General features: G+C 36.1%; 6 protein-coding genes across 11 annotated transcripts; 3 read left to right on the top strand and 3 right to left on the bottom strand.

Moving 5' to 3' along the window:
• Nucleotides 1-2,900: 2,900 nt before the first annotated feature.
• LOC125218061 (monothiol glutaredoxin-S12, chloroplastic-like) lies at nt 2,901-7,217 on the top strand. The gene is made up of 6 exons (XM_048119659.1): nt 2,901-2,944; nt 4,066-4,398; nt 4,523-4,596; nt 6,048-6,122; nt 6,547-6,573; nt 6,899-7,217. Exons 1-6 carry the CDS (start codon nt 2,916-2,918, stop codon nt 6,964-6,966), a joined length of 606 nt encoding a protein of 201 aa, XP_047975616.1. The 5' UTR covers nt 2,901-2,915; the 3' UTR covers nt 6,967-7,217.
• A 1,925-nt stretch (nt 7,218-9,142) lies between these two features.
• Nucleotides 9,143-11,387, top strand: LOC125222506 (protein LOW PSII ACCUMULATION 1, chloroplastic). Its single transcript, XM_048125159.1, has 4 exons — nt 9,143-9,422; nt 10,024-10,596; nt 10,766-10,816; nt 11,041-11,387. The coding sequence occupies exons 1-4, from the start codon at nt 9,253-9,255 to the stop codon at nt 11,177-11,179; spliced, it is 933 nt and encodes a 310-aa protein (XP_047981116.1). The 5' UTR covers nt 9,143-9,252; the 3' UTR covers nt 11,180-11,387.
• A 108-nt stretch (nt 11,388-11,495) lies between these two features.
• On the bottom strand, nt 11,496-12,651 carry LOC125222507 (photosystem I reaction center subunit IV A, chloroplastic-like). The gene is made up of 3 exons (XM_048125160.1): nt 12,370-12,651; nt 11,996-12,061; nt 11,496-11,707 (listed from the first exon to the last, which is right to left on the bottom strand). The coding sequence occupies exons 1-3, from the start codon at nt 12,598-12,600 to the stop codon at nt 11,603-11,605; spliced, it is 402 nt and encodes a 133-aa protein (XP_047981117.1). The 5' UTR covers nt 12,601-12,651; the 3' UTR covers nt 11,496-11,602.
• A 1,943-nt stretch (nt 12,652-14,594) lies between these two features.
• Nucleotides 14,595-19,728, top strand: LOC125218147. 5 transcript variants are annotated; one of them, XM_048119752.1, is made up of 6 exons: nt 14,595-14,850; nt 15,166-15,285; nt 16,145-16,206; nt 16,600-18,035; nt 18,545-18,692; nt 18,988-19,728. In XM_048119752.1, exons 4-6 carry the CDS (start codon nt 16,647-16,649, stop codon nt 19,599-19,601), a joined length of 2,151 nt encoding a protein of 716 aa, XP_047975709.1. In that variant the 5' UTR covers nt 14,595-14,850; nt 15,166-15,285; nt 16,145-16,206; nt 16,600-16,646; the 3' UTR covers nt 19,602-19,728. The 5 variants fall into 5 exon arrangements, with proteins under 5 accessions (XP_047975709.1, XP_047975712.1, XP_047975708.1 ...); XM_048119755.1 differs by lacking the exon at nt 15,166-15,285 and having other exon boundaries at nt 19,012-19,728; XM_048119751.1 differs by lacking the exon at nt 15,166-15,285.
• A 116-nt stretch (nt 19,729-19,844) lies between these two features.
• On the bottom strand, nt 19,845-23,463 carry LOC125223516 (tetraspanin-20). Its single transcript, XM_048126695.1, has 6 exons — nt 23,128-23,463; nt 22,707-22,806; nt 21,873-21,953; nt 21,693-21,797; nt 20,727-20,915; nt 19,845-20,239 (listed from the first exon to the last, which is right to left on the bottom strand). Exons 1-6 carry the CDS (start codon nt 23,346-23,348, stop codon nt 20,168-20,170), a joined length of 768 nt encoding a protein of 255 aa, XP_047982652.1. The 5' UTR covers nt 23,349-23,463; the 3' UTR covers nt 19,845-20,167.
• Nucleotides 23,464-24,149: 686 nt separating this feature from the next.
• LOC125219304 lies at nt 24,150-25,872 on the bottom strand. Of its 2 annotated transcripts, none has more exons than XM_048121245.1 (3): nt 25,720-25,872; nt 25,075-25,347; nt 24,150-24,536 (listed from the first exon to the last, which is right to left on the bottom strand). In XM_048121245.1, the coding sequence occupies exons 2-3, from the start codon at nt 25,305-25,307 to the stop codon at nt 24,446-24,448; spliced, it is 324 nt and encodes a 107-aa protein (XP_047977202.1). In that variant the 5' UTR covers nt 25,308-25,347; nt 25,720-25,872; the 3' UTR covers nt 24,150-24,445. The 2 variants fall into 2 exon arrangements, with proteins under 2 accessions (XP_047977202.1, XP_047977203.1); XM_048121246.1 differs by having other exon boundaries at nt 25,075-25,326; nt 25,720-25,823.
• Nucleotides 25,873-26,456: the final 584 nt, after the last annotated feature.

Here is a 26,456-nt window from a genome sequence, read left to right as displayed (position 1 = left end):
ACTATGATTATTTCGTTCGATGATAATACTAAGAATTAAGTATATGTATATGTAGCCATTTTAAAACTAGAAATTATAAAAAATATTTATTAATAAAATAATTATTTCATTTGATGGTAACACTAAAAGATTAAGTTAAAGGAGGAAATATCCTCATTATTGTTAATTGAGGAATAAATTATATAACTAATGTATATTATGTACGTAATTGATTGCAATTTGCAAAGAATATGCAGTAGTAAATTATTTCCTAAATGTGAAAACGCCGATTATGGAAAACTTAATTTTTCCTAAATGCTCATAGAAGGGTAATCACGTACTACATTATTATAATTAATTATGATTCATTTATTGTAAATGTAAAATTCCTAAAATGTCCAACTTTGTATAAATATTTTTTGTTAATTTATCACTACTCATAAATTATATAGTAGTGCATTAAAAAAAAATAGTAGTAACAAATAACACGAGTTTTAATGTAAATTTAATAAAGTAAGAAATGTAAGAGAACGTAGGCAATGTATTGCTAGAGAAAAAATGAGACTCACTTCAGTTAATAGAGAAATTTATCAAAAAATGATGGAGATTAATTTTAGTAGACGACATAAAATGGAAAAATATTTTTCGTGGACATACCTAGTACTTAATTAATAAACAATGACACAAATAAGCATAGAAACACATGAAATGTAAATAGGGTCGTCCTGAACTCTTATCTGACACCTTCAATTACCAACTACATCACACCATCATATGTCTTTAACAATCTAGGAGAATATCACATACACGAGTTACTCAAGACCTTCAATGGTTGTTTCAATTAGATGGCTTGCTCAAACGAACCTCGTAAACTTAGTTAATACTAGTCCTTCTGTCTACAAAAAATAGTCTCATTTTGCTTTTTAGAGATATCCATAAAAAATAGTCCAATTTTTAAAAATAGAAAGTTTTTCTCTCATATTTACTCACTTTTTCTTTCTCTTCCATAACTACTTTTCTCCACATAAGTCTTACTTTATCTACTTTTTTTTTTCTATTTTCTCTTACTTTATCAATTTCACATTAAAACTCGTGCCGTCCATAATTGGATTATTTTTTGTGTGGTCTACTAAGTTTCTTAATTTTCAGTAAGGCAAATCGAAGTCGTGGCTTCTCTTATGCCAAAAGTAATCTCGAACCAAACATATTATATAAATTCAAAACATATTATACTATATAAAATTCTAGCTCTTAGACATTTATTGTCTATGAAACATCAAAACTTGGATATGAATGCGACCGAATGCAAACAAAATATATCCACTGATCTCAACTTAGTGCACCCACAGATTCCATATAATTTATTCCACAAGCCCTTAGGAAAACAAGTCACATGTTTCTCCATACCATGACCCAAAATCTTCTGATTTGATGGCCCATTGTATAAAACTAATAAATAACCTATCTAATGTATATAAAAAATTTCATTTCAATTCCCACACCACACTCGTAACTTATAAGTCTGGGCTATATAAATGCATATATCATCGAATCATTCCAAAATGTAGGATTTCCTAAAATTGACCAATAAGTCATTGACTCATCCATTAGCTTTCTCGAACAAATAAGAACATTGAAACAACGTCATTCAATTTCAAAACATAGCAAAAACAATATCATAAAGCATGCATTCTTTAGTGTGTCCGTCCCTATAAATTTTGTTTTCTAGATCCGCTAGGGCAGGAAGAAGTATGCTTCTCAACTATACTAGACTACCCTATTGTATAGTGTGTGTTTTTTCTTCTTGTGAATTATTCCTCAATCACTACAGTAATGTCTGCTTCTCCATTGATACATCCCTAGCAATCACCACATGGTCTTCAATTTCACTTACTATTGTTCTCATGTAATTTGTATACACTCACACATACATTGTCCCTTCCATGTCTTGCATGTTCCGCAATTTAATTTGTCATCTTTTGCAACTTGCAACTTATCACTAGCCATTCCCAACAATAAATGATACTCCTACTTTAATTTACTTTTTTAGTCCTTATGTTACGCTCCTTCCATCATCCAAAAAGAAACATCAATGTATCTTAGCGTTTTTAATTAAAAAATGATCGAAATAGTGCTAGTATAGTAAAATATAGTACTTATAAGGGAAGAATGGAAGCTAAATGAAAATTTCTAATTTTCGGGTGAATGAACTAAAATAACAAAAGTGTTTGTTTTTGTGGCGAATTAAATAAAAAATATACTATAAAAGTGTACTATGTTAACAACTAATTGTGTCCTTCTTTTTCTCTTTTCGCAACCGTCCATTAGCGATTCAGGTGGAGTCTTGGGCTTGACCGATCTCATCCCCGGCCGGCCCATGAAGACCAAAAGCCTCAATTAAATTTGACATTGGGAATTGCCATTAGCTCCATAGTGTAACAATTTCATCCCAACCCTTAGTGTCAGTCTGTCAGAGTTTACTTCCATTCTTCATACCACCAATTACAGAGACAACCACCACACCGCCCTTCCTTATACATTATGTCCAATCCAACGAGTTTCGACCCACCATTGCGTACGTCAACCCTTGTACAAAGAGCCTTCATGTTGTTGACAAGAGTGTCCCAACTCTAGTAAGACACAACATCAAGCTCACAAGATTTAGGTTTCCTTGAAAGAAAGCAAGAAGTAGACAGAGTCGAGCCAATGAGCTGGAGATGCCGTTGCCTCATCATAATGTCCTTTTCATAGATGGATTGAGCTCAACTTCTAAACCAATCACATAACACTATATCATTGCATTATTGGAGAATTCTCCAAGAATATAAGGCAGTTTTGATGAGATCAAGGTATCATATTTGGATGCATGAATTGACTTGAGAGAGATGAAACTGACTATTCATTATGATCTCAACCCCAGATGGGAAGCACCATCAATGGCAATTTTCAATATATTTCTGACAAGGTAAATAATCTGTCTATATTCTGTCTGAATATTTTTTATTAGCACAACTACTGCATATTAATGTTGTCTCACTTTGAATAACTTTAAGATGTTGCAAAATGGGCAAAAAGTTTCACCGAGAACTAAATCCAGTATATTTAAGGTTTATAAAAATATTATGCAATTATATAGACAAAGGGTATTTTTTTTAAAAAAATTCTACAAGTTGCTTCATGACTACTAGTGATTTCATAGCTCCAAGCAACCAAAATTCAGTATCTTAAGTAATCTGTAAGAATCTTACATTACTTTTGCATTTTAGTTGACATTAATATTGGTGGCTAAATGAAAATGTTATGAAATTAAGCTGGACTATGAGTACTTCAGCCCAACAAATATTATGCAGTTGATGGACTCGTCAAAGTTAAGAGAGCTAATAGAATTGTTTTTTTTTTTTGGCAATAAAATTAGAATATGGTATTTAATGAAAGTTAAATTTCGCAAGAAAAGAAAAAAATATATCAATTATTTTCAGCTATTTCGATAAAAATTACTACTACAAATCATTTAGCAATGGTGGAAGAAGAGGGAGGTGGCAGCGGATGAGGAGATTGTGTGTACCAGATTTTTGGCTATTAGATATCGGATAAAGTTTATGAATTATGGGGTGTTCGGTTTGCAAGATTGAATCCGAGATCAAATTTGTAGTGTGTTTGATTCATGAGATTCAATTCCATAACTCAATCCTAGATGGATAATCATGAGATAATTAGTCATAGCTAACTCCCTATGACTAAAATATTTTCATAACTCAATTCTAGATTATATTTTAATATTATTTTATCCTAGGAAACCGAACACCACCTAAATGACATGAAATATAACTTAATTAGTAATTTTTTTATATTAATTCGAGTTTGACATTTAGGGGAACTGTAACTAAAAATTCCAACTACAAATTCGTTGCATATATGCAAATATCCTCTAGGTGATTGTTAAGCAAATAAATTAAGAAAAGTATTGCTAAATCAATAGTATTGTAATTTAGCAATAAAGTTTAAATATTTCTATAATGTTTTATAATATTTTCCCAAAAAATGAAAATAATAAAGAGCTAATTTAATAAAGAAGTAAATTTGCAGAGGGATAAAGTGTTCCAAATCGAACTTTGGCAAACGCTTTCTGCAGAAAACCTTGGCGATGGCATCAATGGCGGCGACGTGTCGTTTTACTGTTAAAGGCTTCGAGTCCAGGTCACTGTGCTCTCGTTCACCCTCTCCCCCCCACTTTCATTCTCTTCCTACTAATCGTCGGAGCAGCGCCGCCGTCTCTTCTCGAAAGCCTGAAAATGTCGGGCTCCTCCGCATTCGAGCCATGAGCTCCGACTCATCGGGTTCCGGGCCCCAATTGGAAGTCACTGTGAAGAACACCATTGCTCAGAACCCTGTCGTGGTTTACTCCAAAACTTGGTGCTCGTAAGTGCATCACTGAATTTGCTTTTCTGTTTTCTATGTAATTGCTTCGCTGCTTTAATTTCTTCATCATTTCGGATTTAAATTGTTTTGTTTTATACTTTTTGGGGGATTTTCCCGGTGTTAGGTACTCTTCGGAGGTGAAATCGTTGTTCAAGAGACTTGGCACGGAGCCGTTTGTTATTGAATTGGACAGATTAGGTATGATTATGAGCTATACCTTTTTCTTTCCATGGCGGAATTGATGTGATATTCTGTGTTATGGGTGGGGCTTTTATGCTCGTTTGCAAATTGATACGGATTTATTAGACATCCCTAAACCTAATGTGATGATAGTGAGTTAGAATTTGGTAATACTTCCTGTGTTTGTTCGAATGTAGGCATATTTCAGTAGGATCAATCTGGACAAGTCTTTGTTGATAAAACACATTTGAAGAATAAGATGGTCAAACAAGTTCAAAACTTATCAACCTATTAGATTAAATGAGAGATTGACTTGGATTATTTTTATCCATCCATCTTATCGTTCAAGGTAAACTCTATTGTGCTACGAACATTTGCTTTGTATTCATACAATACTCTTACTATAACGTTATGAGAATACTTCTTTGGGCGTAGTGTTTTTGTTTTTAGCTAAAGCTTTGGGTAGGTGTTTGCCTGAAAGAAGGATGAGTAGTTATGCTAAGCTAGCTCCAACTAAATGCTAGCTAAAAGGTGGAGGATTAGCTCACACTTGAGCACCCACTCATAATTGCTTATGGTTTTGATGTGGGATCGTAACATACATCCCCACAAAGAAGGTGGAGGACTGGCTCACACTTAAGCACCCACCCATTATTGGTTATGAGTTTGATGTGGCATCATAATATCCATCCCCATAAAGCCCTGAAATCAACAGACGTCTCGTTCTGTTGGGTGCCGTCGATTGACCTAGACAGGTCACCTTGCATCCCTCTTCTATTATAGAAGTTATATACATGCCGAGATCAAGCAGGTCTGGTTAGGCACTTAAGAAGTTAAGAATGACAGCTTAGGTCACCTCCGAGCCCCTGGTCTTGTGCAGTCCTCTCCCCATGTAAACCTCTTCCATACATTACACATTGAGATCCATCAGGTCGGGGCAAATTTTAGGCACGCAAGACTGGAAGCCATAAGCCTACTTAAAAACTAGCTCAAGGCTGGAGGATTGACTCCCACTTAAGTATCCGCATATAATTGCTTATGAGTTTGAGCTCAAAGGCAGAGGACTGACTCCCACTTTAAGTACCCACCTATACTTGCTTATGGTTCGACGTGGGATGTGGCTTCATAGTTTATGGATTAGACAAAAAATTTGACCTTGCATAAAAAGTTTGAAGAATGAGAATTGAAATTGAATTCATATAAAAATAAATATGGCAACAAACAGACCTAGAGGCTGAAAGCATGCTTTTAAGCACTCAAGTCGAGTTTGCTTATTTCTTTTGTTCAAAAAGTGTCCACTTTAAAGGATCAGTGATCAACTCCTGCTGTACACATCCAAACTTTATGATTGAACATGATAAATTTATTTAAAATATCAATGTCATGGAAAGATGTGCAAACTTGTTTTTTTCCTAAAGTGTATTGTCTGTGTCGTGAACTCGTCCCCTTTTCACTCGTCCCCTTTTCAGGTGCTGAAGGATCACAACTGCAGAAGACTCTAGAAAAACTTACTGGACAACATACAGTTCCCAATGTCTTCATTGGTAAGGAGCATTAGAGGTTGCAGTTTAACGATTAAATATTCTGTTAGAACTGTTCTCATTAGAAAACCATCAGCAAGGCATGGCTTGAGCAACGTCGCATTGCATTCACTGAAAATTAATTTAATTTTGTTATGCATCAACCAAGAGATCTGTCTCTCTATCCTCTCTCGCTTCCTTACGAGTTCCATGCGGAAAGCAATATTTCCTGAATTCATTCTTTTCTCTACACTGTTTTCAACTAAGTTAATGCCAAAGTTTGTGATAGCACAAACTTTTAACCACTACATCGGTGTAAAAGAAAATGAAAACTCATCACAGTAGTATTTTCCACTCATGGTAGATTCTGTTTACATTTTAATTTTCCTTTCCTACTACTATTATTACTAAGCATTTATATCTAAAATTAATTGATCTTTCATGGCAGGGGGCAAGCATATTGGCGGTTGTTCAGGTATTTCTTTGCTTCTCATTATAGCTGCTTCTCATGATGCAAATTTCAGAAGCATATCTATATTTTTTGCTAAAACAAAAATGTCTAAAATTTTCAACGTGTCAAAATAGTTACCTCGAAGTGCTCTTTTACTTGTTTGTTTCACTAATTTTTTTCTGATATATTCCTGCTAGAGACGATGTTCAACATATTGTTCGAAAAGTTTAGATCCCGGTCATTAGATGGAACTGGGAATTTTGTGATCTAAGATTTTTCCATGATTTAGTTGTATATTTGAAGCATTCATACATGAATCATTAGTGGCTTTTGGTTGTTGACGTTGCAGATACTATCAAGTTGTATCAGGAAGGGGAGCTGGAGACTTTGCTATTCGAAGCTGGTGCAAAAAAGTAAAGGTTTGTGATCTACCACCACCCAATAATACGTCATGGCTTCTCCCTGTATCTTGTTCATCTAGAGAGAGAGAGAGAGAGATGATTTTCATGTCTGGTCTATTTAGTACAGTTTTTTTCTTAACTTTGGTGAGAATGTGCTTAACTCATGTTTCTATTTTTTCAAGTTCTCGATCTCGAACTTTGACAAGAGTTGTAATTATAGTCCTCGAATGAGAACCCGTCTGAATAACCATGCTGGATTTTCGATTAGCTTTTTGCATTGACACCGTAATTTATGATCCGATTTAAGTTTAAACATTCGATAGCCAACGTGAAGTTATATGTAGTCGACGCATGCTCAGAGTTTAGATGTATGGGGCTCAAAAGTTGCGTCTATATTTTGAACAGCCGTGTCTACTTCATATTTCTAGATTTGGAGCATTCATTTATATAATTTCACGTTGGCAACCAACTGTAAAATCAAGTGACATATTAAAAAATTTCCCACTGATAATTCAGATCAGTTTCGATTTGGGCAGGCTTTGGATTTCTGGAAATTCTGTAAATAGTCAAACTGTACGTATTTTCTAACCAACTTTATAATCAAATTTTGAACCATATTTACAACGAATTAGCCCTTCAAAAACAAATCATATACAAATACTCCATAAATAAATTTCCAACTTCAGAATGTATAGATATTGTTAATCCTTAAAATGATTTCATCATAACCAATTGGGTTAATAATTGAACGGTTAATGATTGGAGCATCTTCAATGGCTTTAGGTCAGCTACAGGCTAGCTACTCTCTCTCCCTGCTACGTCATCAGTACTAAAATTTCACCTGTCACATTATCATTTTAAGCAAATAGCTGCAATAAAAATAATTCAAAAATAACTAAATTTACGGAATTAAATTTACGATAAATTACTGAATTAAAATTACGAGACATATTAATTCCATTTTAAAAAAAGTACATTCATTTAAAAAAAAATTACATAATAAAGAAAAAAAACTATCGCCGTGCAGTCTTCCTTGCCCACAACTCTTCAATTATATACTTTTGGAATTGAATATGAGCATTCACTTGGCGCATGTCGGCATGTGCCTGGAGGCGGTCGGCTTCATCGTGAGGTACCCCACGTCGTACGTTACGGGGTGGCCATTCCGTGGCTTGGACCTGCTTCATCGTCATTGGCCCAATTAGTCAGTTGTATGCCTTCGTTTTCGACGATCATGTTGTGCAAGATAATGCAAGCGTACATTATATCAACAATGCAGCCGACATCCCACAAACGTGTTGGACCCTTGATTGCTGCCCATCGAGATTGGAGCACACCAAACGCGCGCTCCACGTCCTTGCGCGCCGACTCCTGCCGTTCCACAAAGTAGGCCTTCCTGTCATCATTTGTGTGTCTGGTCGTCTTCACAAAGACGGGTCACCTATGGTATATCCCATCCGCCGCTACGTGATCCCGATCAATCACTTGCTCGACGGTGGACAACCAGGTGGAGGGCGAGGTACCGCCTGCTGTTCGACCCTTCGCATGTACCGCTCTATCTCGCAGTTCATGTAGGCCTCCATTGCCTCGTTCATCCACCGTTCGTACTCCTCAGCATCCCCACCACTACCACCACTGCTACCACCCACGTTACTCATCGATGTTGCTCTTGTATAGAAATTTAGAGAGAGAGAAAACTCGTTAAAACAAGTGGTGCAAATGAAACTAAAATCGCGTTTATATAGTTTTTCAAAAAATTTCAAAAAAAATAAAATAAAAAATAGCGCTGGCCGATCGGCACGCCACAATGGCGGTGAGCGCTCGCCTATTCTCTCGCCGAAATTGCGCTGGTCGATTCCAATGGTTCGGCTAGCCGGTGGGCTAGCCGCTATTGGAGATGCTCTTACATCAATTTTATCTCAATCTTTTTAAATGATCAATTCGTATATCATTTTTCAAAACTTATTTTCGTCGGTTTTCATACGAACAATTGATCCGTGAGATGATGACTTTTAATCACGAACATATAAGTTGAATAGATGAATATTAAACAAAATACAAATTAGAAAAATCAGAATGAAAAATTGCAATAAATTAGAATACTCCATAATCGATATAATTGCAAAAAAGTGGACTAAATATCGACAATTTTTATAAAAAATGAATAAAAAGTGATTAAATGAGTAGAAGCAAAAAGATTGTCGTGGCTGTATAGAAACAACGAGCACTCTGAATCAACAGCCTCAGAATGTATAGTGGCAGTGACAGTTAGCCAACTGTCAGTCTGCGCCAAGTGCTTGCCATGGCCGCGCTGCCGCGGCTCCCTACCCTCCTTATTGATTGCCCGCCATCTTTCCTTCACCTTCGCAGTTTCGCCGTCACGAAAATCGGCTACTCAATACGACGCCGGAAAGGTCGATCCTCCGCCGTCACGTGCTCCGCCTCCGGAGGGCCTTCTTCGTCTGAGATCAGGTATCTGTATCATGCCAATCCATCAAAACTAATTTTTCATCATGTACGCTACTCTTAATAATCAATCACATTATTGTGTTGGTGACAAATCGCGGATAGCTAAATGTGTTAATAAGAATAAACACGGTGGCGAGGTTTTAATTTTTGTGAATTGAATTATGGTGCAGTTTCATCAACATACTGAGTATCGCTTAGGGTTTATTCGCTTCACTTAATTAGTAGAGATTTTGTGCCCAAAATTGTTTTATGTTAATGGATGCTCTTAAATTCAATGCTGATTAGGGTTTATATTTCTAATTAGCTGAAGCTTTTGGTGTTCAATTTCCATCTACTCTTGTGCATAACTGTATTTGAAGCCAATCTTCCATTTGATTATGTCAGTATGAACTATGAATTTCTACTCTTATTATTCAAGGAAATGAAACTATGACTTTTATAATTTGCTCTCACTTACTTCTGAATAGATGCATTGATATGATGTTTCACCTTATGCCACAAACTCGCATTATTACATTTCTTTGTTTCAGAATGTGAGATGTTCATGTCGATTTCTATTGCTTCAGATAACAAGTGATCAATAACCATTTTATTTGTTGTCCAGTTCCACGGCCAAAATACGAAGTGAAGTTCTGTCTCCATTTCGCACAGTTCGAATGTTCTTTTATGTTGCTTTTATAGCTAGTGGTTCCCTTGGAGGATTCATAGCCCTCAGCCAGCTAGTTGGCGCCCTTGCGAATCCATCAAGAGCTGCTGATGTCACCGACATCCTCAAGGATCTAGCCATAGATATAGGAGCAGTCTCTGCTTTTGCATTTCTTTATTATAGGGAGAACAATGCTAAGAACGCTCAGGTGGCTAGGCTTTCAAGAGAGGAGTTTCTCTCGAATCTCAAGCTTCGTGTGGACGAGAGGAGGATTGTTCCTCTCAGTGCTTTCAGGGGAATTGCCCGCCTTGTTATCCTAGCCGGTCCTGCAAGCTTCATCCAAGACTCGTTCAAACTCAGTGAACCTTTCTCCGACAGCCTCCTTGAAAGAGGGATTCTTGTTGTACCATTTGTAGTCGATGGAGGTTCGCCTAAATTTGAGTTTGAAGAGAAAGAAGAGACGAAGGATATTGATTCGAAAAGGAAAAGGCTGTGGCAGCTAGCGCCCGTTTACACTGCTGAATGGAGCGAGTAAGTTACCCCTAATTGTGTATACATTGAACTAGGAAGAAAAAAGCAAGTCTCTACAATTCCTTTTTGTGCTGATCCTCATTCCCTGCTGTTAGTTGTCATCTCATGCTAGTTGGAAAGTTGAAAAGAAAGGATAAAATTTTGATTTTTTCGTTTAAACTGGCAACAGGTGGTTGAATGAGCAAAAGAAACTGGCTAAGGTCTCTCCTGAATCTCCGGTGTAAGTCTCCTTAGAAGAATTTCTGAGTCCATTATTCTTGTTTGTGGCATCTCTGTGTTTGGGACTGAAGCTTTTGAAATCAAAGTAGGGGAAACACTAGGATTGAGTATTTGATGAATAAGATGATCGAAAAAGATCAAAAATAAACCAGACCATTCTATCATTCAAAGCAAACACTCCTATAAATATAGTCTAGGGATCTGATTCTACTTGTTGATGTCAAGGTACTTGTCTCTCCGAATGGATGGCCGAGTTCGAGGCAGTGGTGTCGGCTATCCTCCATGGAATGCGTTTGTCGCGCAGTTACCACCGGTGAAGGGAATGTGGACAGGCCTCCTCGACGGCATGGATGGTAGAGTTTAATAAGCTATATAAACTGCCTTCATCTTACATATTGAACTGTTGTTTCTATATTTAATTTATGTGTATATTTTAGCAATACACAACTATTTCCGATGGAATAAGTTGGTCGGTCATTTAATCTTGTTGAAGTAATTTAGTTTGTAATGACGGAATTTGTCAAAGTTACCAATATTGGAATGTTTGGTGAATCGATGGCCGATTTAGGAAACCATGGCCGCTCCCGATATGCAAAAAACATTTTTTTTTTCCGATGAAGGCGTCAAAACGGTGTAGTTTCAGAATTTACAACACTACATAATGAAATGGATAGGGCAAATCAGCCAAAAATAAACACACATTGAGACTGGGAAATGTATGAAACAGAGGTTTGAGATAGAAATTAAATAGGATACAATTAAGGATGCTACAAATTAATCAAAGAGTTCATGCAACGGCTTCCACTTCATCCAAAGCGTAGTTGTTTGTAGATACATTTGCGTAGTTCACTTTGTTGAACCGCACCACCACTGGGTACCGAGTCTTTGGGTCCTGAATCGTTTTAGCATTTTAACAAGTCAATATATAAACAAACAGGTAAAGAGTCGATTTTGTCTTATCGTTTGAGTACTTAAACAAAACCGTCCCACCTTAAGGTAATTGCAAAAGATACCAACATATCAATTTTGGGTTAAAAATGTGTCAGACAAAGTTGCTCAACGTTGAGATATTATTGTAGATGCAAACTTTTTGTTGAGACATTTTCAACATAATATTTTTACGCAATTAAAATGGAATATATTTGTTAAATTGCTAGTGAAAACTTTAAGGTTGTCTTACCTGATCAACAGCAACAACTGAACCAACGCCCTTGTACCAGTATGATTCCTTCCTAAGGATTCTCACCTGCAAGAATGAATGAAACATTTTCTCAACTTAATTAACATAAAAATTACTTAGGTCCAAGATCAATAGTTCTGTTTCTGTATTTTGGTTTTTTACTAAGGAGATGGATGGCAATATATTGTAATTGTACTAATATAATATCAAATTATCAATATTTCTTTCTTTCTATCTTTTTCACTATCAAAGTGCATTAAAAATGATAGTACTAGGTATTATGAATGAAAAGTATTGATTGTAATGGAATGATAAAAGCGGGTACGTTAGCATAAAAATGAAAGCTCGATTTATGATGTGAGAGGAACAGTTACCTTAGAGCCTCTTGGGGGGCCAACCGGCGGCGGCTTGGCTACTTTAGGTGCTTCAGCAGGGGCTTCGGCTGGTTTATCGGCCTCTTCCGCTGCCCTTACAACGAGCCTAGAGCTTCTGGTATTCTTGAGAGAGAAGCAGACCATGTTGGGCTTGAGAGTGGTTGTGTTTGATGACACATTTTGTGCCAACACAAATCCACATGCAGCTGATGCTATGCTGCTGCTTGCCATTTTGCTCTTCAATTGGATTGGATACAAACAAATTAGATTTAATTAAGGAAAGTGAGGGGATTTAGAGATGCATTCCATTGAAGGGATATCCTCTTTTCTGGACTGGGATTATGGGGACTAAGCTTTAGCCATTCCGGCTCTGCCACGTGCCACCATATCCCCTTCTTTTGGATAATGTCATCTATGCCATTTTTTTTCTTTTTTTTTCCTTCTTTTCATTCCATCTCAAATTAATTATCCTTCTACCAAATTAAGTGAAATGTAAAGAATCTAAGTAGAATATTTAAGAGAAATCGCATTTTTATTAAATTTCTAAACTTAATAAATAAATGAAATAGTATGAGATATATTTATCAAATATAGGAGTATAATACTGGTAAAAATACAGATCAGAGTAAGACTTTATTTTGCAGATTTACAGGTGGAAAAAATATTCAAAATCTGAAAAATTGATTCCAATTAAAATTTGGGTTGTATATTTTGAATTTTTTGGTTCGGATGTTCGGATCAGATTTTTGAAAATTTGAAGTAATTCAAAATATATTTATTTGGAGCATAATATACAGTATTAAAAAAATTTAATTATAATCTTAACAATATAAAAACTTTGTGTTAAACAATTTTTATGATATTTGATAATGCGTAGTATTAGATTTTTGGATTTCGGCATTGGATTTTCAAAATTTTATTTTTAGTATTGCATTTTTCGATTTTTATATGTTTTTATGCAATTTGGAATTTTTTTGGACCGGGTTTATTTTTCTACAGTATTTTGGATTTTCAAATCGAATTGGACAAAAATAATACGAAATCCAAATACTCAACCGACAAAGTGACTACGGGACACACTCGGATGACAGAGTTAGAGCACTCCCAATGGGTTCCCTTAAAACTCCCTTATTTCTCCCTTATTTCTGCCACATCAGCGCCACATCAGCACCATAATTTATCCCCAGTTTTTTAGCTTTTCAGCCAAGCTAACAAATGGTTTCTCGCTTTATTTCTCCCTAGCTCAACATTTCATTTTTACATCATCATTTTTAATATTATTTAATTTTCCCTACAAATGTGTTTAATAAATAGATTTATAATGAACAATTCATCGTTGTATTAATCATCCATGTTGGGAATTTGTGAACTCGACTCTTTCCCCTTACCCTTACCCTTACCCGAGCGGGAATTTTTCTTCCAAAAGCTCATAATTTGATGAAGATTGGGAGAAGAGATTGAAAATGGAGAGAATGAAGATTGTGGGTGATGAATGGAGGAAGTGGAGGAAATATTTATAGGGGTGGGATTTAAAAATAGCCGTTGGCAAAAAAAAAAAAAAAAAAAAAAAAAATTTAAAAATCGCCGGATTATCGCCGAGCGTCGCCCACAATGGCCGGCGATCGCTCGGCGATAATCCGGCGATAAAACGCCGGTTGGCGTAAAAACGGTAACTTTATCGCCGAATTATCGCCGTTTTCACCACAACGGCCGGCGATAATCCGGCGATGATCGGCGATTTATCGCCGGATTTTCGCCACCCCCATTGGGAGTGCTCTTAATGCATTGTGTCCGTCCTTTAATTATAAGCATTATGAAGCACGAATAAATGATTTAACAAAAAGATGGTTTTGGTATTAATTAAAAATATATTTTGAGTGGAGATTATGAAAACTGAAAAGTCATATCATAGAAATAATAGTAATTGAATTAATGTATATAAAAGGTTATACTATATTATTGTACACTGTTGGTATCCATAATATATTATGTGGTGGAAACCATAAATAGAAATATACTCATTAATTTTTGTACCCACTAAAATTTATAAAGAACATTTTAAGGCATATGAAATAACGGTAATTCAAGGGTTAATAAAGGATTAATCCTTAAAAATTTTTAGAATTAGTAATTTTCATGAGTAATATATTTTTAATTAATTATTTATAATTAAGGTATACCAGTTGTTTGAGTCGTATAAAAAGAATGAATAACATTAACCGAATTCCGGCGAAATTCACGACGGAGTGTTGGATTCCGGCGAATGCTCCTCTTTCACCGTTGCCTCTTACTTCAGCTACTGAACCTAATCAAAACTACTCGTTTTCACTTGGAATATTTTGAAGAGACTGCATTGCTTCGATGCTCGCATTATTTGAATTTCCTGCTTCAAAATTCTCTCCTTGAGTGCTCCGACAATTTCGGCGGTGCTTTCTGCTGCAATTCTGCCTTGTTGTCTACTTGCGATCTCGCTATCTCAAGGTACAAACACCGTGTTGGAATAAGTTCTACCTTTAAACTTTCATTTTTCCTGCTGTCTTCTCAGGTTCAGCTTTTTTCTGTGATGATTTTTTAATGAGTGTTTGCCTTGATGTTCATTTTTTTTAAATTTGTTGTATTTTGCTAACTAAATTGAAGTTTAACCTTCCATTTTTGCTGTGTTGATGAACTTTAGCAACGCTAATATAGTAGGAATTCTGATTTGCAGTTTTAGGCATACATGTGACTACAAATGCCTATTGTTAGGGTTAAAAATCGAGTAAAGTGTGGTCCTGAGACTGTTTCTCTCTGTTTTAGATAAATTGCAGTCTCTATGGTTCTTCGATTGAATCAGTATATAATGGAGGAACATGGAGTTCAAAAGGGGATATTTGGTGATTGGTCACATCTTGATGTGAGACATCATGGAAATATGCCGTAAATTCCTATTTACAGAGCTGTGTGCGCTGTTAAGTATTGTCTTTGTTATTCTTTCTGCATTTGTTCCTTTCTGCACATTAATCTAGGGGAATTTGTTCTTTACTTGATTGACTCGTTGCCTTTAATTCTCATTTACCCCTTCATTCTATTGTACTAATTGCCCATCCTTTTTGTATCACTTTAGAGCTTCAACTTCTTTTGGTAAGGAAGTCCTCTCTCTCTCTCTTGCTTTTCTTGTTGTTAATATTCTTGGTTGTGGTTGTAGAGTTGGGAGGTTCCTTTTGCGAATGGTGGTTTGCTAAGTTTAAAAAGCACCTTTATGTATATGTTTTCAACAACTTTATGAATATCCATACTCCACCTTTTTGTTTTCTTTGTGGCTTTTGTGCTTTGTCATTCACTATTACAGACTTCTCTTTTCCTTTTTTTTTTGGGGTGTGTGTGTGTTTGAATTGCTACATTGTGTTAACGACTGGCCTTTTCAAGAAACATAGGAGTATCTGCAAAGAGACTGCTCAATGGTAAACCACATCAAGCTGGTGCTGAGTTTCCTATTTTTTTTATCGAAATATTCTGTCGAGACTATAGGATTCAGTAGGCAAGCTCGCTTGTATCATTGCCATTGGATTTGATTCCTTCACACATAAGCTAACAAATGGTGCATTGGGGCTAAATTTTTTCGTTTATATGAAATATGAAGTTCTGAATGAATGGCCTTGCATGATTCTTGGCAAGTGAAGATGTTCATCACGTAATAGTTCCACATAGTCCTGCAAATGTTTTTCCATTGTCGTTTGCTATTGGTACATGGTCCATATTGTCATGGTTTATAGTGATATTGTAAATTTATTTACAGGTTTGCAACTATTCAGGAGCAGGTCAGATGGATCAAAGATAAGTCTTGCTCATCCAACAGATGTAAGAGTGTTAATATCTTCAAACCATTACAACTTTCAACTCCCAGTTGCAAGATATCTTTGTTTAGAAAACTTGAAAACAATTCTGCTATTCTACATCTCACTTTACTAACATATGACATCTGCAATAGGAATTGTTTCCTGCATTCCTAAAACAATTATATGTTCTTTCTTGTGTTTGCTTCTAACAACTTTATTACACGTGATTTGACATCTACCATTGAACAATTCTACCAAAACCACCTCACTCAGTTTCAGTACTCTCAATAGTCTAAAAGCTCCATCAAACACCCTCGTAGTTCTATTGATTTGCAATATATATAAGTTTTTCATCTTGTGCTTTCCTGGTAGACCTTCATAATAATTATATGTTCTGATGTATTTCCTACTGCAGTGTTTCAGAGCATGAAAGTACTCAGTGCATAAGACCAGTCCATCCAAATGGAGTCAAGAAATGATCCACCTAATTTGGTTGCTAAATTAATGGGACTTGAAGCCCTCCCCAAACAGAAGCCCGGCTCAGTTGTTCCAAGAATCCATTCTGGAGGTTATCCTCGAAATAGTTCGGATGTCTCTATGAGTTACTGGAAACAACAGGATGAATTCTCTCACTACCTCAATCCAAATGAACACAAAGCTACTCGTGAAATTTGGCAGCAATCGCAGAGATCAAGTCACGTGGCAAGATCTAAGAAGACCACGGATGACAGAAAGATGGGTCTTGTTCGTCAGAATTTCATTGAAGCAAAACGCCTCTCTGTGAATGAAAGACATCGTCAATCTAAGAAATTCCAAGATGCACTAGAAGTTCTGAGTTCCAATAAAGACTTATTCCTTAAATGTCTGCAAGAACCGCATTCAGTGTCCTCTGAGAATCTTTACAGTCGGCAGTCTGCTTCCAGTCATCCAGAGACAAAACGGATCACTATTCTTAGACCTACAAAGAGGATAGAGAACAATGACTTTGTGGAGACTGGGATTAGAGATACAAAGAAAATAAAGAAAGGGGCCTCTCCTCAGCAGAATGGACTGGAGAAAGTTCAACCAGGAAGTTCCTCTCCTGAAGGTCTTAATTGTTACGAAAATCCCTCTCGACCGACAAAAATTGTAGTTTTAAAACCTACACGTAAGAAAGCATGTAATGATATGACTGTGGCTTCTCCACATTTAGAACAACCAATGATGCTGCAAAGGGAAGACTTCTTTAGGCATATTGAAGAGGGTGAGGGTCAAGAATCAAGAGATGTAGCAAAAGGAATCGCTCAACAAATGCATGCCAAATTTGGCCAGCATCACAAAAATGAAAACTTGATTTCGTCTGTATTATTGAATGACTACATAGGTGATGATAATCTCTGTCATTCAGAGGCCATGTCACCTGTATCTAAGCTTTCAGGGGATTATGTTGATATGCTTAGCCCTTACTCTACGTCTACTTCATCTCGGCCATCTTATTCTCCAGAATCATCAGTTAGCAGAGAAGCGAAGAAACGTCTTTCTGAAAGATGGGCCATGATGCCACCTAATGAGATTGGTCAAGAACAAAAACAATATCAGAGAAGCTCCAGCACTTTAGGTGAGATGCTCGCTTTAACTGAGACAAAACCATTGTATTCTCATGGCGAAGAAGGCAGTTCAAGCCAGGAATCTGGGGACTTCGAATTTCTCTTCGTTAATCAATGGAGACGAGATGAAGCAATGGATAATCCACCAAGAAATCTGATGAGGTCAAAATCTGTTCCGGTATCTGGTTGGATTGGAACTAGGTTGAATATTGGCAGTTCAGTTTCAGGAGAGGAGAAATCAGAATCTTATAAGGAGGATGGAAAAGTAAGTTATGCTAAATCATCACTCATGTCCAAATTTCATGTACTTTGTTTACATCTTCTGCTTGATGCATATGTTTTTTTTGCGATGATAAGAGATGTAAGGATTGGTCATATGCCTAAGTTGATGCTTTCTTCATCGGTTACTTATCACAATAACAGTCATTTTCCACTGCCAGTTTTTCTTTCTATGCATGGTAATTGATTTACTGAATTCTATGTGCATTATCCAGAAAAAAAAAAGTTGGCCATACTGTCATAGTGCTATCTAACAGTTACAGATAAAGAAATATGCAGAATTACTCCATGCTTAGTTTGTGATAATAGTCTAATTTTGTGCATTGCTCTGGGTCTTACTTTAGCTACCGCTTGCCTTTGTGGGGGCATTTACAAACTTGTGATTGCAGATGTGAAACAGTCAACACTATTTCGTACCCACCAAATTTAATTGACCAAGTGATTTCTGTACTGGGAAACCTGGAGACCACATAACATAATTTGCCACTTTTTCAGAATGGATTGGTCACAGAGAAATTCAGGGCATCTCGAAGCCTAAGCAAAAATCTTGACCAGCCTAGCCCGATATCTGTCTTAGATCCATCATTTGAGGAGGAGTATATACAAAAGTCAGCTTCTTATTATGCTAAGCCTGAACAACAAGGTAACATTCATATCTCTCGAATTTCTTGAACTCTGCTTGGTTCTTTCCATCCTCCCATATTGCTTTTGTTGAGGTGAAAACACGCTTGCTTATTATATTTATATAGCTGTATACAAATCTGCTAGACATTTATAATGAAAAAAATATTTTCCAAAACATCTGACCTCAATCTTTGTATAAAAAATAATGCACACAGTTCCAGTCTTTACTTTACTTTCCTAGGTTATAATCTATGAAGCATGGATGGATATAAAACCAAATGCATTTTTACATTTTCTCATTCTGTACTTCTCAGTTTCTTTCCTTCTCACCAATTCAGGAGTGGAGTCCCCCCGCTTATCTATAGGATCACGTATGATTGACAAATCGCCACCTATCGGATCCATTGCACGAAGTCCTTGTTCGAATGACCCCTTTGTAAATGCAGGCTCTTCTCACCCCTCCAAGAAATTAACCACCAAAGAAACAGATGAAGAAGAACGAGAAGGCCTTTTATTTATCAAGGGATTATTAGCTGAGGCTGGTCGCCAATGTGAGGCCCGTTCTACCTCGTATGTGACAAGATGTCACTCACTTCAGAGCCCATTGGACCCATCTTTTAGAGGCCAGAGTATTAATTCTCAAGATGAAAAGAATCTGCCGGATGGCACGCTAAGGCAGAAGCGAGCAGTTCAACAACTCGTGCATGATTGTGTAAATGCAGCATTAGTAAATGCAGGATATGACTCACACCTGAGCCAAAGACTCCATACATCCACTATACCCAACTTGATCGGGGAGAAGGTACTGGGCAATGGTTGGATCAATCATTTCGGGTCGGAGATGGATGATTTATGCAGGAAAATTGAAGGGAGGCTGCTAGAAGAGCTCATGCAGGAAGTGGTGGTTGAATTAGCGTGTAGAATGTAACAAGTCTTCATTCATTTAGTTAACAGCTTGTATTCTGCTGTAGCTTTAAGACTGACCATTCTTGTACTATGCTTTGACTCCATATATTGATCGTAGCTGTTACAGGGCATGAATATTTATCGTTAAATTTTGCTTTTTTACTATATATTGATATATAAAATACATACAATTAGTAACAAGGGTTAAATGATACTAATATAAATATAGGTAGGGTTATTTGTATGCAAATAACCCATATAGATATGTTACAAATAAATGGATTGTTGTTATTTCAAGTAGAAATGGGTGGAAACATCAGTGTTTAAGAAGAAATGGTTTGGTCCCTGAATACTAATTACAGAAAAACAAATAGCACACCAAAAAATTACAAATAATCTTCCCTTTTCCACAATGATAACCGTAGTCATCCACACCATACTTGGATCAATATACACCACACAATTGCAAGTAAAAAACTCTATCTAGCCAAACTTAATAAATCATATAAATATAAATCTCACATAAAACTGATCACCATTACTGCTCTTCATTTGCTTCAAGAGATTTTTCACTCACACTTCATAACATCAGCTGCTGCTTTTGGATTCACCAAATTTTGGTTTCGCGTCGCTGCTGCTGCTGCTGGTATTAAGTCCATACTGACAGAAGAAATTGTATAAGAACAAGAGCAACTCTACAAATTCAAGACAGCATCTACAAGCGAAAACAAAAATGTATGCCTATATGGAAAAATCCAATACAGTATCTCTGAATATATGTCCATTTTGAGTATGAAAGTGCAAACTGAATCCGAAGCCTACTATTAGTCTGCTATCAATAGCATTTTCATAATCCTAAACAAGCAAAACAGACCATAATATACTCAGAGCGAGTTGTGAATCTTGCATTTTCATTCTGTCAAAATAAATTTTCAGTTAACTAGTTCAACATTCTGATCTCTGGCATATGATTTGCTACTAAGAACCAAAGCATGTGCAAGCGGACAAGCACAGCACCTGTATTAGATGACCGAAACATCACAAGACACTATTTCTTTCATAATTTAGTTGAATGAATACCAACAGCTTGAGCATAATGATGTTACCAGCACCGTTTTTATTTTTTATTAACTTATAAGATACTGACCTTTTCTCTCATCCTTACACTCCAGATATCAGAATCACCTCTAGCTGAACCAGATGCTTGGCCTGAATATGGACTAACCAATGGTTCCCTACTGCTATTACGGAAACCATACTCAGCCTCGAGATCGTCATCTTCATTCTGACTAGAAACCAAGGATCTCAGTACTATAGCAAGAAGTACAGATAACACCTGCAAAAGCAAAACTGTTTAACTGCGGTTTCAAAATATTACTTCTTGAATTACTATCAAATAAATGGAGATGCCATATCCATTAGTAATCATGATACAGGTTTTTACATTTCAGAATATATGATACTTAATAGATGTTGTATGGCATCATAAGGCTAATTTCTAATTTACTACAATCTCGCACGATTGGTAAGAGGTGTTGCAGGCATCACCAACCATGCACCTGGATACAGATTACAGAAGGAATAAGCATATTGCAAACTAATAATAGCAGAAATGCTGGACGAACCTCTGTATAGTCAGTTCCAAACTTGAGTATCAGGGATATGTAGGAGAAATTTTCAAAGTTTCTTAGGTATTCCATGATCTCAAGAACTACTAAACATCCTCTAAGTTCAGAATTAGCTGTTTAGAAGCACATTAGTAACATAGCTTTGAATAATATATTGCATTAACTCCTGTCTGTGACATTTTAAAGTTTGCTTTTGTTATCCAATCTCAAATGGTAAATAAACACAGAGTGGAAAACTCATTAACGTCTGAGAAACTAATTGACCACAAAATTGGTTGTACACATATACCTATACGCAAACTGCCCCTAGGAAGCAATGAGCTTCCAAGGCATCTTGGTTTTTTATACACTAACTAGACAAAATAGTAAGCATATTGAATCCAAGAATTTCACAATTAGTGTAAGCTGAGTAGCTGACACATGAAAACAAAATAGAAAATCACAATTGACATGCTAGAATAGTCGTACAGAAGACTAAAACGTGCCTGTACACTAAGAACAACAATGCCGACCCACATAAAGACATCAGCATTATCATTGATGAAGGTCCACAATTTGTCAAGTTCTCCAGTGGGATCAGATGGGATATCCTGAAGAATGATTACATCACAGGTAAGACACAAGGATGCACTGAAACATCAGCAATCAAATGATCGCAGAATTACCTTCTCCCACTGGCGATCAAGAGCAATGAAGATCACTAAACCCACTTCCGATAAAATGAATACGGTAGTGAGTACAGCATACTGAATTACACGGTCAAGGATATACTTATTACACATTTGGGTTGGCTCATACACTTCGGTGTCTGCCATAATTCTTCCAACTAAAACAAACAAGGTGCAGTTTTAAAACAATTACCTAAGTCTAGGTGGATATAAAATGTTAACATAACATCAATTATTCCTCTTAGGACCAAATTACGTGCATTAAAATGCACCTTGATGACAACAAATCAACAAAAGTGTAGTATGAAGTATGAACCATCAGTCTTCCTAGTTCCAGCATTGCCAATAGATATTTTTCAATACATTTTTTCTTTATATAGCTCAGGATTATAATGTGCGAGTGAAAACTAATATCTCCTTCTACTCCTCTCACTTTCTTAATTCTCCATGTTAGCAGCCTCTGGGCTTTGCATTGCTACAATTTAGTACAGTCCGCATGCAGAGCAGTTTCTACTATCTACGTCAAACAGCATCATCCATGAGAATTATACAACCAATGTAGCAGAAGATGGTTGCAAGTATGGCAACAAGGGACGTTCTCCGCATCTTCTTCCTCTCAATACTTCCCATGATTTCCTAACGTTTTAAAAAGGAAAAGGACAAAAACACCACCACCATCGAACATCAGATTGTTCTAACACCTTAAAAAGTCCAGAAAATCTAACAGTCTTGCTGATAAACAGAAACATTAACGAATAAAAGGTAACAATATTCTAGTAATTCCATGAGGGCGTTAGGGAGAAAGAAGTAATTGGAACGAGCAGAGGATACAAAGCAAAGGCAACAGCCGCTGATGGCCTCCGCACCAATGAATCCAACCAAACTGATGAAGACTATCAAAATCCCAGTTGCCAAAAATGCATATGTAAACCTATACATGACATAAAAAGTTCCAATTATTGCATCAGCTTCAACCACAACACTCACCCTCAACCATAATTCCAATTGGGAAAATAACCGAGCAACAAAATTAATGAAAAGTGAAAACTATCAAAATCCAAGTTGCCATAAATGCATATGTAAACCTATTCATAAAATAAAAGGTTCCAATTATTGCATCAGCCTCAAGCACAACTTTCCCTCAACCATAATTCATTAATTCCAATTGGGAAAATAATCGAGCAATAAAAATAATATCGAAAGCAAATACATTAACGCGAACAATTAACAAAAAAGGTAAAATTTTCAGTACCAAGGAGCTGGGAGAGAGCTGAAATTGGAGCTGAGCGCATCGTCCGGGTTAAAGACGCCGGAGTTAGGGTGGAATCCGAAATCATTAGGCGGAGGGTGGTGATGCAATTGAGTAAGCACATACACAGAATATATAATTATGACAACACCAACAAATGCGTTGAGGAAATTGAGGAATTTGAGGATGAAAGCTAGACATGTATGGGAACATGGCGTTCGCATTTCGATTTGAGAAATGGAAATTTTGACTTTCGATTAATCTGCGCACAATGATTCCTTTTTGAGTCTGAGTTCAATTAAATTTCATTACGTAATGGGAACGAGTCTTCAGCTTTTTAGGGCTTATCCATAAATATTCAATCTTTTAAAAGGATATTAATATTTGTGCATTGCAATCCATTTTCTACCAGTGAATGAAAATGAAACAATGTTTTTCTAAAAAATAATAAATGACACCTTTCAGCATTCAAGTTAATGGAGCCCATTCCATTTGAAAACTCAATAAATAAATAAATAAAGTTCAGACATGAATTAGGAAGACTTATCAGTAAGGTGAGGCATGAATTAAAATTTAATCAGGAAAATATTATTTTTTAAAGGGAAATAAGAATATTGTAAATGGTAAGTTGAAGAGTAATCTTAGAAATGAGGCTTTGATAAAAAAAATAAAAAATAAAAACAGCATTCATGAGTATTGATATATGCAAACTCATTCTTAACAACAAAAAAAACTGAACCAAGCATACGAAGGGCATTTGTAGGTAATTATTAGCTTATTTTTAGGTTATTATAGTAAGGATGACATAAGATGATCTTAACATAACCTCAAATTCAAATTTTATAATATAGCCTAAAACTACTTTATAATGACCCTTCTGTGTTTTTGTTTAATTTCCATTAAATTGCCAAATCTGATAGTAGTAAGAATTTAGTCTGAATTTGGTATTGAGATCAATTTTTGTATTGATCATTTTCCCAACATTACAACAGTATTTAACCTATCAAACAGATCCAAAATGAAAATTGTAGGTCAAAAATCCATGTTCAAAGTTCAAACAAGGTTTAAGGTATTACAGAATTATATAAAAAGGAATAACACAAAAAAGTTATAGGCAACTGCAAATTGCAACAGAAGCAATAAAGGTTATAATTATCCTTATCAAAGCTACTATTGAATATTATTGATAATCAACAAAATATGTTGCGGGGTTGAACATATGCAACTTGCATCTTAAAACATGATCACCAGAATGCCGCACTGCAGAAAAAGTCATAGATCGCTAGCGTTTCATATAAATTTAGATGAAATGCGATCGTCTTTATCGGCCACTCTTTTTAGCACGCTTCCCTTGCCCTTTCTTTGGTGGCCCCTTCTGGCGACGCTTCAACATTTCAAGCCTGCTCAGTCGCCTGCCACAATAAACTAAATTAGAATTGCAGCAATTTGGGTCTGAATCATTCCAATTCTATAATGTTATCATCCATATTTGCTGAGAAATCTGTCCACAAGAACACTATCACATCAACTTTCTTATAACCATACTATTTCTCACACATTATTATGCCACACCCACAGGTGCTAAGTGCTAGCAGCCCTACAGGGTTTATTTGTGGTGGCAAACAAGCATAATTGGGGGAATTTTTTCATCTACTTTATTCAGGTTTCATGACTGACTTGAGATTAACCGGAAAACAGATTATTGATTTTCCCATTAAACCTGTGTGTAGTTCATAATTACCTAAGATTGACAACTTGAAAAATAGGTGGTTTTGAATCCTTATATCAGTCTATATGTAGAGAATGCAACTCAGCTAATTTTGTTCCAATAAACATGCTTGATCCAAATGCCAGTAGAAAACATGTTATGGTTAACAAGCCTCGCATTCTGTATCATGATCATTGCAGGCAATACCAAACAAAATCAAGAAAATGGGTGGAATGGCTTACTCTTGTTCCTTCTGAGCCATGACACGGGGATCGTCCCTGTTGATATCATAAGGATACCAACCTGCAACTTTGTCACCAATGAGCTTCTTACGAAGTATTTTGTTGGCGGATCTTTGACCAGTTGGGTTAAGAAAGTGGCCGAAAATCCTAGCTCTAGCTTCAGTGACTCCCCTGATGGCCACTTCAGCCAGAGCTTTCTTCAAGCCTCCTCCTAAGCTGCTCCCCACACTCATTTCCCTAATCTCACTATTTCTGACTTGTTCAAAGGGTAATCTGGAATTATGAGTGATGAACTGGATGTTACAGATTTCATTCACATAAAATTGCTTAAACTTTATGGGTAAATCAGGGTAATAAACGTAAAACAGTACCCAATAAGCTATAAATCAAGCCAAACACATTATCGCCCATGATAAATTAATGTCTAGGGTTAACGAAAGTTTTCATTTGTTGATCGAAACTATACTATTGATTTCTGGAAATGCTAGCATAAGGAAAATATCAACTGAAACCTAATATCAATATGAAGAAATAGGAGGATGAAGGTTAGAATTTACCGCAACAACAGAATATGCTTTAGCTCTAAATACATATGAATGAAGTCACAAATGTTTTAGCCCTAATTATATTAAACAGAGCACTCACCGTCACCGTCAACTCCACGTCTTGCGGAAGGGCGGGGTCTCAGATTGCAGCGGTGCTACTTATGCGAACAGTGACTGTGAATTTGTTTGTGAGATAGAAAGCTGGGAGAGGAAGGTTTGAAGGAAAGAGACAAACAAGAGTTAGTTGGGTTGGGCCTCTTTCTGTTGGGCCATTTATCAGTGTTAACACCCGTCGCGTCGCGCTATGCACGGCCCATGTAATTTTAAAATAATTATTGCAAATTTTAAATAATTAAAAACAAACGATCATTTGTCCTAATTTCTTATTCCTCACACAATTTCATACTCTCTTCATTCCAACGAAGATGAATATTCACTTCATCACCACCTATAACACCATCACCAATTGATGCAACCCAAGAAGCAAACTCGTTAAATTTTGAAGCTTCATCATCAAATTGAAAACAATCCAACATAGAAAAAACGATTGACCCTTACTTTGAAACTCTTTATTAAACACTATTGTTAATTAATTTACTACTAGAAAGTATAACACACTACATAAAATATCATATCAAAAATGAGATGTTTATATTCAATGGGACAAAGGGAGTAGATTTGTGTCTAGTCTTAATTTCGTGTTGAATTTAGGTCATATTGAAGTAACTCGTTAATAATTAATGTTACTATTTTAATAAATTTTATTACTACTGTACTTCATTAGAGTTATGTTTATGTTTTTATTTTCTCACTTTTGCATGCTGCATTAATTCAATG

The sequence above is a fragment of the Salvia hispanica genome, chromosome 4, assembly GCF_023119035.1.
Source record: "Salvia hispanica cultivar TCC Black 2014 chromosome 4, UniMelb_Shisp_WGS_1.0, whole genome shotgun sequence".
NCBI classification, from domain to species: domain Eukaryota; kingdom Viridiplantae; phylum Streptophyta; class Magnoliopsida; order Lamiales; family Lamiaceae; genus Salvia; species Salvia hispanica.
This window is presented reverse-complemented; position numbering and strand designations above follow the sequence as displayed.

Excerpts from the sequence above, each read along its gene's own strand:
- LOC125218061 (XM_048119659.1), top strand. The coding sequence starts at position 2,916 with ATGGCAATTTTCAATATATTTCTGACAAG. Across the intron at positions 2,945-4,065 it reads TTCAATATATTTCTGACAAG|AGGGATAAAGTGTTCCAAAT; the intron begins GTAAATAATCTG and ends GTAAATTTGCAG. Across the intron at positions 6,123-6,546 it reads AGTTCCCAATGTCTTCATTG|GGGGCAAGCATATTGGCGGT; the intron begins GTAAGGAGCATT and ends CTTTCATGGCAG.
- LOC125222506 (XM_048125159.1), top strand. The coding sequence starts at position 9,253 with ATGGCCGCGCTGCCGCGGCTCCCTACCCTCCTTATTGATTGCCCGCCA. Across the intron at positions 10,597-10,765 it reads TACACTGCTGAATGGAGCGA|GTGGTTGAATGAGCAAAAGA; the intron begins GTAAGTTACCCC and ends AACTGGCAACAG. Across the intron at positions 10,817-11,040 it reads GTCTCTCCTGAATCTCCGGT|GTACTTGTCTCTCCGAATGG; the intron begins GTAAGTCTCCTT and ends GTTGATGTCAAG.
- LOC125222507 (XM_048125160.1), bottom strand. The coding sequence starts at position 12,600 with ATGGCAAGCAGCAGCATAGCATCAGCTGCATGTGGATTTGTGTTGGCA. Across the intron at positions 12,062-12,369 it reads GCCCCCCAAGAGGCTCTAAG|GTGAGAATCCTTAGGAAGGA; the intron begins GTAACTGTTCCT and ends TCATTCTTGCAG. Across the intron at positions 11,708-11,995 it reads CAGTTGTTGCTGTTGATCAG|GACCCAAAGACTCGGTACCC; the intron begins GTAAGACAACCT and ends AAAACGATTCAG.
- LOC125218147 (XM_048119751.1), top strand. The coding sequence starts at position 16,647 with ATGGAGTCAAGAAATGATCCACCTAATTTGGTTGCTAAATTAATGGGA. Across the intron at positions 18,036-18,544 it reads CTTATAAGGAGGATGGAAAA|AATGGATTGGTCACAGAGAA; the intron begins GTAAGTTATGCT and ends CCACTTTTTCAG. Across the intron at positions 18,693-18,987 it reads TGCTAAGCCTGAACAACAAG|TTTCTTTCCTTCTCACCAAT; the intron begins GTAACATTCATA and ends TGTACTTCTCAG.
- LOC125223516 (XM_048126695.1), bottom strand. The coding sequence starts at position 23,348 with ATGCGAACGCCATGTTCCCATACATGTCTAGCTTTCATCCTCAAATTC. Across the intron at positions 21,954-22,706 it reads GCGGCTGTTGCCTTTGCTTT|TATGCTGTACTCACTACCGT; the intron begins GTATCCTCTGCT and ends CGTGTAATTCAG. Across the intron at positions 20,916-21,692 it reads TTGTTGTTCTTAGTGTACAG|GTGTTATCTGTACTTCTTGC; the intron begins GCACGTTTTAGT and ends TTGCTTTTGCAG.
- LOC125219304 (XM_048121245.1), bottom strand. The coding sequence starts at position 25,307 with ATGAGTGTGGGGAGCAGCTTAGGAGGAGGCTTGAAGAAAGCTCTGGCT. Across the intron at positions 24,537-25,074 it reads ATGGCTCAGAAGGAACAAGA|GCGACTGAGCAGGCTTGAAA; the intron begins GTAAGCCATTCC and ends TTATTGTGGCAG.